Genomic DNA, 11,105 nt, shown 5'->3' with positions numbered 1-11,105 from the left:
TTCTGATCTCTGCACAGGGAACATTAAAGATAAATGTACCCAAATACACAGAGCACTCCAACTTGTTATTGTAATACAGGAAGGAATCTATTCCTGCATGTCTTCTGTACATTCTCACGCTGCGTGTTAATGACGGAATCTCTCTGCATCTTAAAATATAAATCCTCAATAAATATACAGGTTATTGGTAGACAAATATATAATAATAGATGGAGATGGAAGAAGCAAACTGGGAAATTACTGTTTTAGAGCAGCAGCTAAAAATAAAAACACCAAACAAACCATACAGAATATTGAAAAGTATATCATAATATAAATATCATACAACAAAACAAACGATCCGAAAACAACTGTACAACAAACAAATGTGCACACTAAAAACAAAAAGGTATAAATGACCATCATCTGTCAGACAGATGATTTAAAAGCATGCTTTTTATCAGAAAGCGTGTCCTTATTTTACTTTAGAATTTATTTATTCATTTTATCCACATTGGCAGCATTGCTTTGTGGATTGTATGCATTTTGAAATATCGCATCAGGAAAATGGAAGAATTCAACTTCTTCAGCTCGGCAAAAATATTTTAATGGTAGCTTGAGGTGGTTTCTGCCTTTGTAAATGTCTACATCTACTCTGTTTACTTGTTTATTTGGACCAAACATCTGATAAAACTATCCTGGAGCCTGGTTTATATGATACAAGACAGTTGATGGAAACCAGCCTTCATTTGCTTTTCTTTTCCATGATATTTGAAAAGTTTGATTAAAATTTGCTTCACTATTTAATGGAACCATGACTAAGGACTGAATATCTCCACCAGTATTTAATGGATCGCCATGAAAGGTTGTCCAAACATTAATTTACCTCTCCGGATGAACCCTTCCATCTTTCCCTGACTTTTCCCCTAGCTTCATTCTCAAAATAAATGTTTATTTATTTATTTATTTTTTAAATATATCAGCAAAACTAATGGTTATACTGTCAGTTTATGCCTCTGCTATATTTGTGTTTACTGCTAATTAGCAAATGTTAGCATTCTAACATGCTAAACAAAGATGCTGAAGAGGATAAATAAACCTGCTAAACATCAGCATATTTGCATTGACTGTTAGCACACTGATATTAGCATTTAGCTCCAAGCAAAGCTGTGTTTAAGAACAGCTTCCCAGGGCTGCTTGTGTGGATATAAACTGGTCTTCTTGTATTTTTTTATGTTATTCATATGGAATCGATTTCATCTTGTTGTAAAATTGAGCCTATTTTTATTAGATTCTATATTGGATATTATAATTTATTGATTTTAATTTGCTGTCCTGTGTAGGGCATCTTTTTGAAAAGGTTCTATAAATAAAGATTATGATTATTGTTCTGGCTGAGGAGTAACAATTACTGCAGTGAACTGGTTTTCTTTAAACTACATTTGAAACCAAAGGAAGAGGATTTTTTTTTTTTTTTTTTTGAAGGAGTAGCCACAGCAGCAGCTTAGCCTTAGCATCTGGTCCTGACTCTATCTCTCTCTGACTCTCACTGAGACAAATTCCCTTCACGGTCTCTCTCTCTCTCACTGATGCTGTGAGCTGAACTTCAATCCGTGAGAAAACAGGATTAGAGTCTGGCCCTAGATATGGCTTTACCTCCTGAAGACATAACCATGCTAAGAACCACTCAGTACGATCCCATTGTGGGGATTCCCATGTACCAACTGTGAAACTCTCTGTACGGGGGAGGGGCGGGCCGCCGTCCTCAGGTTCTCATCTCGGACACATGTTTGAAAATGTTGACATTGAATGAGTCAAAAAGGATGTTGTCTGCTTGGGTGGCACTGTGAGTCTGTGCTGCTTCTGCCCCAGTGCCAGACGCAGCGTTGTCACTCCATTTCTGTCTCTAACTGACTGATTCATGTCTACCTGCAGGCCAGAGACGCAGCGCGGCACTGTGGGTAGTGACCAGGACTCGGCTCCAAGAGAGAAAGAGGGGAAAGGTGAAGGAACAAAGCCAGGTCGAGGGAGGAAATAAGTTGACAGAAGAAGAAGAAGAAGAAGAAGAAGAAGATGAAGAAGAAGAAGAAGAAGAAGAAGGCAATACAACATAACAAACTATCTGAAAACAACTGTACAACAAACAAATGTGCACACTAAAAACAAATAGGTATAAATGACCATCATCTGTCAGACAGATGATTTAAAAGCATGCTTTTTATCAGAAAGCATGTCCTCATTTTACTACCAACTCCTTTATTTATTCATTCATTTTATCCACATTGGCAGCATTGCTTTGTGGATTGTATGCATTTTGAAATATCGCATCAGGAAAATGGAAGAATTCAACTTCCTCAGCTCGGCAAAAATATTTTAATGGTAGCTTGAGGTGGTTTCTGCCTTTGTGAATTTCTACATCTACTCTGTTTACTTGTGTATTTGGACCATAAAGTACCAACATCTGATAAAACTACTAAGGCCAGTTTATTTGTATAGCACAATTCAACACAAGGTAATTCAAAGTGCTTTACATACACATTAAAAACAGAAAGACACAATTGAAAACAGTAAAAACAGTCAATTAAAACAGGGAAATAGAAATAAAATATAAATAGGATAAAATAAGATACAGCAGGATAAAAGAAGAGATAAAATAATAAAAAGCACAAGTCAAACATTGTGTAGTTAAAAAGTAAGGGCAGTAGATTTGGTCCGAGACCATTCAGTGCTTTGTAGAAGAAGAAGAAGAAGAAGAAGAAGAAGAAGAAGAAGAAGAAGAAGAAGAAGAAGAAGAAGAAGAAGAATCAATCAATATGTGCTGTGTGTGAGTCTGAGTGTGTGTTTGTGTGCGTGCGTGTCTATGTGCGTGTGTGTGTACATACAGATGTGTATGTGGGGATGGGAGGGGTGGGTTTTGTCATTTTTATTGTCTGTTTTTATCCTTATTTTTTGTAAAGCACTTTGTGTTACATTTCTATGTAAGAAAAGCGCTATATAAATAAAGTTTGATTTGATTTGATTTGAAGAAGGAGAAGAAGAAGAAGAAGAAGAAGAAGGAGGAGAAGAAGAAGAAGGAGGAGAAGAAGAAGAAGAAGAAGGAGAAGAAGAAGAAGAAGGAGAAGAAGAAGAAGGAGAAGAAGAAGAAGCAGAAGAAGAAGAAGAAGGAGAAGAAGAAAAAGAAGAAGAAGAAGAAGAAGAAGAAGAAGGAGACTGCAAGGCACAGGGAGAAGAAGAAGGAGAAGAAGAAGAAGGAGAAGAAGGAGAAGAAGAAGAAGGCGAAGAAGAAGAAGAAGAAGGCGGCGAAGATGAAGAAGAAGGCGAAGAAGAAGAAGAAGAAGGCGAAGAAGAAGAAGGCGAAGAAGAAGAAGAAGAAGAGGAAGAAGAAGAAGAAGAAGAAGAAGAAGAAGAAGAAGAAAACAAGCTGTTGGCTGGTTTTCAAATGTTGTTTTTCAAATCTGCCATTTTAATTTGCTTCAGCGTTTCCACTGTTCCATATATATTGTCTATATATATATATATATATATATATATATTGCTGTTCTAGACAAACTCACTCTGAGAAAAGCACTCAATGTTAATAATACACAGAAACATTTTAAGTGAAATACTCAATTATATGACATTTTACATCAAGCATTCCAGCTCCATTCCTCTCTTTTGGCTGGTTCAGAATAGACTTCTGAGATATCATTCAAAAAAAGAATTTTAAAAAAGCATTGAATATCTGCTATACAACACTGTACGAGCCCCGTCATGGCGTATTTGTTTGCTCTGACCTTCTAAACTAATTCTCCTCGTAGTTCAAAGGGAAGCTGTCCAACATCTCTCCGTCTCTCTGCAGCCTGCTGAGAGACAGATTGCATCTCAGTTACCATAAAGCTGCACTGCATCATCTACCTTTATGTTTAATTTTAAACTGTAATATGAACATTGTAAATAATGCATCACAAAGAAGTCTCATCAGAGGTTTTGTTTACAGACCTGAGGCTGGGTTGGTGATCTCCACTCGTCCCTTTGATGAGGCAATCTGTGGTCAAACAAGGACGGAGGGGAAGGAAGAGAGGAAGCCAGGATGTCCCGGTACAGACCCCCGTCTCTTACGTCTTCGTACAGATGGCTGTGTGAGTCCACAGGGAGGTGGGTCACATCTTGAAGAGCACATGGAAATGAATACTCAAAACATGTATAATTGCCAGAGGCGAACATTAATCTAAAGCTGACATAACTCCACACTTTCAAAAATGTCTGTAGATTTTTTTAGAGAAAAACTATTAAACCATGACAGTAAAAGACTGTAAAATGATAAATGGGTTAATTCAGTTTTAGTTACAATTAAATACTGTAAATGTATATATCAGCCAGAACAGTATTTTTTACAGGTTTTAAATTAAAAAAACAAAAACATTACTCTATTACTGTAAAATACATTGGCACTGTGTTTGTAACAAAAAGCATCACTGTAATTTTTGCATTTATTTTTTGTAAAAATACTTTTTCTCACTGTTAAATGTACTAAACACCATATCTCTAACAGAAATATACTGTAATATTTAATGGTAAAATCTTTAATTTATGCAGCATTTATAAAGTATTTTCTTGTCAATTATATGTCAAATCTTTTGATGGAAAAACCTTTTATTCATACGGTAAAAAATGGAATAAATGCAATCTTAAACGTGAAATCAACAGTGTCAATATCTTTTTACCGTAATATTAGAAAAAAGTTTCACCGTATTTATTACGGTAACGTTCTGGCAACCGCAGCTGCCAGTTTTTTACCGTAAAAACAACGGGTTTTTTTTTACAGTGCAGTTGGCCCAAGCTGTTCAAGTTCAACGACATGTCTAACTCCTGATTGGCTCGGAGCGCATCACATTTTGGAAATGATGCTTTGTTTACTGATGCTTTGTTTACTCCGAGGCATATTTGTGTCTCACCCCGCCGAAGTGTTTCCTCAGGCAGGGGACTGAGGGGCGGCACGAAGTCACCGGTGGGGTAATAATAATGGGAACTTTCCTGAAATCAGAGAAACAGGTGAGATAGCATCAAATCAGCTCGGCCTTGAATAACTTCAAGGTAAATGACAAAGCCAGATGTGTTGCAGAGCATTCTTGGAGGGTTCATTCCAACCTGGTCTCACAGAAATCCGTGAAATAGCCACGGAATCACTCAAATTTCCGTGAAACTGACACGGTTTTCGGATTTGTCATATCCCGTGGCTATTCCATGGATATTTGTTCCTATTGGTTTGTTCCAAGTCACATGACTTTCAAGAAAAAACATGGCGGACAGTTCTCTCATTTTTAGTGAAAAATCAATATTTTGACTTAGTTTCTGCATAAAAATGGATTTTGATCACATTTCTAGCGAGAAATATATGTTTTATTTTCTAAATATTCACTCAGTGAATGTACATAATCACTTTGTATGTTGGAATAGCCACGGGATCATTACACAGGTCATTAACTTGCATTGTAGCGAAATCCGTGTCAGTTTCACGGAAATTTGAGCAATTCCGTGGCTATTCCACGGATTTTGAGTTAAGCGAAATCCGTGGCTATTTCACGGATTTCTGTGAGATCATGTTGGTTCATTCATCCAAACGATTTTCTTAAAAATAATAATACGCTGTATTTATAACATAAAATGCAGCTCAAAGCTCTTGACAATAAAAACGATCAATAACACAGGTACCGGGAGCAAAAACAATAAAATAATAAAATCCCAAAGAAATAAATCCAATCAATAAAGTACAAGTTGATAATGGTAAAATGGGACATTGCCTTCCTTTACATTTCAGATTTCTGGTCTGTATGTTTGCCTCTTTTCCAATACAACCCAGCTGAATAGAGTTGCTGTGAATACCAAAGAGGACGGACGATTTAGTCCAGATACAAACAGCTGACAGTGACTTATAGGACTTTATAGAGTGAGACGTTGCTGTTTTCAACCCTGTTCAAGATTAGTGTCACAAATTCAGAATCCAAATGTGAAATATCACAATCTCCCCTTCTGTTACTGAATTATTGGCCAGAAAATGATTTTTACAGAATATTTTGACATCACAGTTAAATTGACCTTTGACCTTTTGGATATAAAAATGTCATCACTTCATCATTTTATCCTATTAGACATTTGTGTGAAATTTTGTAATAATTTGCACATGAATTCTTGAGTTATGGCCACAAATGTATTTTTTTAGGCCTCAGTGACCAAATTATTATAAGTTTGTCTTTGAGTCCAAGTGGACTTTTGTGCCAAATTTGAAGAAATTCTCTCAAGGTGTTCTTAAGATAGTGCGGTCTGGAGAATGGGACAGAAGGATGGATGGACAGCCTGATAATATAATATTATAATATAATATAATATATAATATGGCCTCCAATTTGGGGAGAGATGAAGCCTGCCTCCGTGGGGATTAGAGGAAACCACCATGGAAAAATGCAAAATAAACAAAATTATATGAAAAACTACCACAAAATTACCACAAAGAGGCACAAAATGACAAAAAAAGGAGCAAAACCACCATAAAGGATGCAAAATGGCTAAAAATAGATGCAATAGAGGTGCAAATCAACTAAATTTGGAAGTGTAATGACCATTGAGACACAAAAGAACTAAAAATAACACAAAATGACTATAAAAGAAACAGAAAAATACTTCAAATAGATGCAAAACAACTACAAGGGGAACCAAAACAACCACAAAAATATCCCAAATTACCACAAAGAGACAGCAAATCACAAATTTAGATGCAAAACCACAATGAAAAGATGCAAAATGAAGAAAAATATATGCAAAGCAACAACAGTGACCAAATCATTATAAATCTGTCTTTGAGACCAAGTGGACTTTTGTGCCAAATTTGAAGAAATTCTCTCAAGACGTTCTTAAGATAGTGCGGTGTGGAGAAAGGGACAGAAGGATGGATGGACAGCCTGATAATATAATATAATATTATAATATAATATAATATATAATATGGCCTCCAGCCACAGCAAGACACCACTATAGGGAGATGGGAGATGTTTAGGTAATGTGGCTGAAGCAACCCTTACAGGAATATTCTGTTTTTTATTTGGGGAGAGATGAAGCCTGTCTCCGTGGGGATTAGAGGTTTCATTATACTCCGTCCTGACACCACTGTGTGTTTTCTTCTAGACTCAAAATGACCACAAAATGACCAAAAAAGACTCAAAATGACCAAAAAAAGACTCAAAATGACCAAAAGACTCAAAATGACCAAAAAAAGACACAAAATGACCAAAAAAAGACACAAAATGACACAAAAAAAGACACAAAATGACCAAAAAAAGACACAAAATGACCAAAAAAAGACATTAAATGACCAAAAAGACTAAAACACATTAACATTAGAGGTTTCATTATACTCCATCCTGACACCACTGTGTGTTTTCTTCTAGACTCAAAATGACCACAAAATGACCACAAAATGACCAAAAAAGACTCAAAATGACCCAAAAAAGACACAAAATGACCCAAAAAAGAAACAAAATGACCCAAAAAAGACACAAAATGACCCAAAAAAGAAACAAAATGACCAAAAAAAGACACAAAATGACCAAAAAAAGACTCAAAATTACCAAAAGACTCAAAATGACCAAAAAAAGACACAAAATGACACAAAAAAGACACAAAATGACCAAAAAAAGACAAAATGACACAAAAAAGACACAAAATGACCAAAAAAAAGACACAAAATGACACAAAAAAAGACACAAAATGACCAAAAAAGACATTAAATGACCAAAAAGACTAAAACACATTAACATTAGAGGTTTCATTATACTCCGTCCTGACACCACTGTGTGTTTTCTTCTACCTCACTCAACAGTTTTCTTCAAGGTTCAAATCCTTGTTGGCCTTTTTAAAGTACAAAATGATAATTTCTCCGAGATCGATGTGCATTTTGAATGCTAATTGTGAGGTATTGATCTGTGTTCCATCTCTATGCACAGCTAAAGGTTTCATTAGTTTATCTATCCATTTTCCTTGTTATGGCTGAATTCTCCACTTCCTTCTCTGCCAGTTCCCATCACCCCCTGCCTAACCTCTTTCCTCCCCTCATCTGTTTACTCAGCCTTCTCTGTGTCCCTGCATATTTTCTCAACCGCTTTCTCTTCCTCTCATCCAGCTCTTCCCTTTCTTCCTCCTCCCCCCTCCCTCCGTACCGCTGCATAGCTCTCGTAGACGTTGCTGTCTGTTTCAGATCCAGAGTCGATGAGGAGGGTTCGCTGGGCCGCCGCGTTGATCTTTTCTCTGCTCTCGTACTTATTGGAGCTGCTCACAGCTGACTGACTGGACCTGCAAGGAGAAATCACATTCTGTCTAATTCTTTATATATATATTTGCTAACTGCTTTAACTGTTAAATGAATGGTTTCAGAATTATTTAAGTTGGGTTTTTATGAAGCGATCATTGTATAACCTACAGTAGATGAACTGAAGCTGTAATCTACACTGTAAAAAATGTCTGTAGATTTTACGGTGAAAAACTATTAAACCATGACAGTAAAAGACTGTAAAATGATAAATGGGTTAATTCAGTTTCAGTAACAATTAAACACTGTATATGTAAATATCAGCCAGAACAGTATTTTTACAGGTTTTAAATAAAAAAACAACAACAACAACATTACTCTATTACTGTAAAATACATTGGCACTGTGTTTGTAACAAAAAGCATCACTGTAATTTTTGCATTTATTTTTTGTAAAAATACTTTTTCTTACTGTTAAATGTACTAAACACCATATCTCTAACAGAAATATACTGTAATATTTAATGGTAAAATCTTTAATTTATGCGGCATTTATAAAGTATTTTCTTGTCAATTATATGTAAAATCTTTTGAATGGAAAAACCTTTAATTATACGGTAAAAAATGGAATAAATGCAATCTTAAACGTGAAATCAACAGTGTCAATATCTTTTTACCGTAATATTAAAAAGAAGTTGCACCGTATATATTACGGTAACGTTCTGGCAACCACAGCTGCCAGTTTTTTACCGTAAAAACAACGTTTTGTTTTTTTTACAGTGTAGGCTCTCGTCAAAGCCACCAGACTTCCTTGACAAAAATAACAATTTTACCTTGCAGACCAAAGAAATTGCTGGAGTATTGCTGTCTCAATCATTTAGTTTTTTTGTGTTATTGCGTGACTTCACACATCACACAATTACACAAACAAACTAAAGCAGTAGTTCTCAACCCTTTTGAGTCGCGACCCCCAATTTAACATGCATGTTGCTGAACAGGATCTCACGCGCACATCAGATCACCCAAAAAAATAAACAAAATGACCAAAAAAAGGAAACAAAATGACCAAAAAAAGACTCAAAATGACCACAAAATGACCAAAAAAGACACAAAATGACCAAAAAAAGACACAAAATGAGCCAAAAAAGAAACAAAATGACCAAAAAAAGACACAAAATGAGCCAAAAAAGAAATAAAATGAGCCAAAAAAGACACAAAATGAGCCAAAAAAGACACAAAATGACCAAAAAAAGACACAAAAAAGAAACAAAATGACAAAAAAAAGACATTAAATGACCAGAAAGACTAAAACACATTAACACATGATCACTTTAACACAGTGGAGACAGAGCTGACTTCCCAGAAATCATCTCGCGACCCCAATTGGGGTCGGGACCCCAAGGTTGAGAATAGCTGAACTAAACGACGGAGGCTGCGGTAGACCAGCAATTTCTAAGGTTTTCAAGGTAAAATGACTGTTTTTATCAAAGGAATCTGGTAGAATTTACAAGAACCGTGAACATCTTCAGTTCCCCCACATATAAAATATTCTAAATATAGCGTATGTCTTAACTAATTCTTTATTTTAGGTGTCCAAAAGCACTGACTGTGGATATTTGCCTCATACAACCCTAGTTCATAAAATCCCAACTACCCCTTTAATCTCCAATATGAAGAAATGCAAAACAGTCAGCACAAATGGCACATTTTTTATTGCATACATTAAGTTCTTAATAACAATGTATCATGTGGTGCATGTGCACATTTATTGCTGGATTGTGGTGCAAGTTTGATGACACTAATATGAATGGATATTGACAGAGGCTTGTTGTTTTGCCTGCCTGGCTGTTTTAGTAGCTGGGTCAGCCAACAGACCAGGCCTGAGACTTTTCAGAGTGGATTGGATGTGTGTCTCTTTATTACTTGGACTGCAGGGCTTTAACTTACCCCTCCTCTTCATTCTTCTTTCCATCCAGCACGCTGCCTGCTCTACCCCCCTGCAGGGCGAACAGAAACTGGAGGAAAGAGGCTTAGTGTTAGGAAATTAGAACTTGAAGAGAGGAGCATCATCTCATAAGCACTGAAATTGATCAGAGCAATAAAAGTGCCGGAGAGTGAGAGTGAGTGAAAGTCAAGTAAGCTGCGAAAAATCTATGTAAAAACCAGAGGGCAGAGGAAGGTGAGGAATGAAAAATAAAAGATGGAGAGGGGAGAACCTGACAGTTAGACCGGAGAACAAATAGAAAGAGACAGAAGGAGAGATGGAGAGAGGACATAACGCTAGCAAATGAGATAAAAGATATGGACGAAACACAGAAGTGACAGCTTTGAAGGATGAATGTGGCAGGAGGTAGAGGCTTAGAGAATAAGCAGAAGGAGAGGAGACAGGATAGACGGATAGAAAGAAGGACACGGAGAGATGAGAAGAGAGAGAGAGGCTGAGCTGACAATTGCATCATGGTCCTGGATTGATCTCTTTAGAGTTGTATTGAGGAATCGGGACATTATAATGCCAGAAAGTGATGGAGGGAAGACTCTCACGTCCATAGATGAAAAGATCATTACCTGTCTGGCCTCGCCTCTTTTTCCACCTCAATCCAAAGAAGCAACCCAGTGAATTAAACACCAGCAGGACTCCAAACACCACGGTGAAAACTACCGTCAGATAGGCCGGCAGTCCACCTGCACCTAGTTCACAAAACATGAGAAACATGAGCTCAATGCATAACAATGAAAGTTAAAGAGGACGTTTTATGGAAATTTGGGATGATAAAACTAACAGGGACAGACCCAACCACTCTCTCAATTGTCTTTACTGATTAAAGACTAGCAGAGGGGGGAAAAGC

At 36.6% G+C, this 11,105-nt stretch overlaps 1 protein-coding gene across 1 annotated transcript in view; it reads right to left on the bottom strand.

Moving 5' to 3' along the window:
* Positions 1 to 3,497: 3,497 nt before the first annotated feature.
* The window catches only part of nphs1 (NPHS1 adhesion molecule, nephrin), a 70,801-nt gene continuing 63,193 nt past the window's right edge, over positions 3,498 to 11,105 (bottom strand). Inside the window, exons 25-30 of the mRNA XM_059338735.1 lie at positions 10,827 to 10,947; positions 10,207 to 10,257; positions 8,172 to 8,304; positions 4,917 to 4,995; positions 3,961 to 4,127; positions 3,498 to 3,821 (exon numbers count right to left, since the gene is read on the bottom strand). Of these exons, the coding sequence (XP_059194718.1) occupies positions 3,759 to 3,821; positions 3,961 to 4,127; positions 4,917 to 4,995; positions 8,172 to 8,304; positions 10,207 to 10,257; positions 10,827 to 10,947 (614 nt within the window). The 3' untranslated portion in view covers positions 3,498 to 3,758. The remainder of the gene's footprint in view (positions 3,822 to 3,960; positions 4,128 to 4,916; positions 4,996 to 8,171; positions 8,305 to 10,206; positions 10,258 to 10,826; positions 10,948 to 11,105) is intronic.

Source organism: Centropristis striata, chromosome 8, assembly GCF_030273125.1.
Source record: "Centropristis striata isolate RG_2023a ecotype Rhode Island chromosome 8, C.striata_1.0, whole genome shotgun sequence".
Lineage (NCBI taxonomy): Eukaryota > Metazoa > Chordata > Actinopteri > Perciformes > Serranidae > Centropristis > Centropristis striata.
The sequence above is the reverse complement of the archived record's forward strand: the minus strand, read 5'-3'. Positions and strand labels throughout refer to the sequence as shown.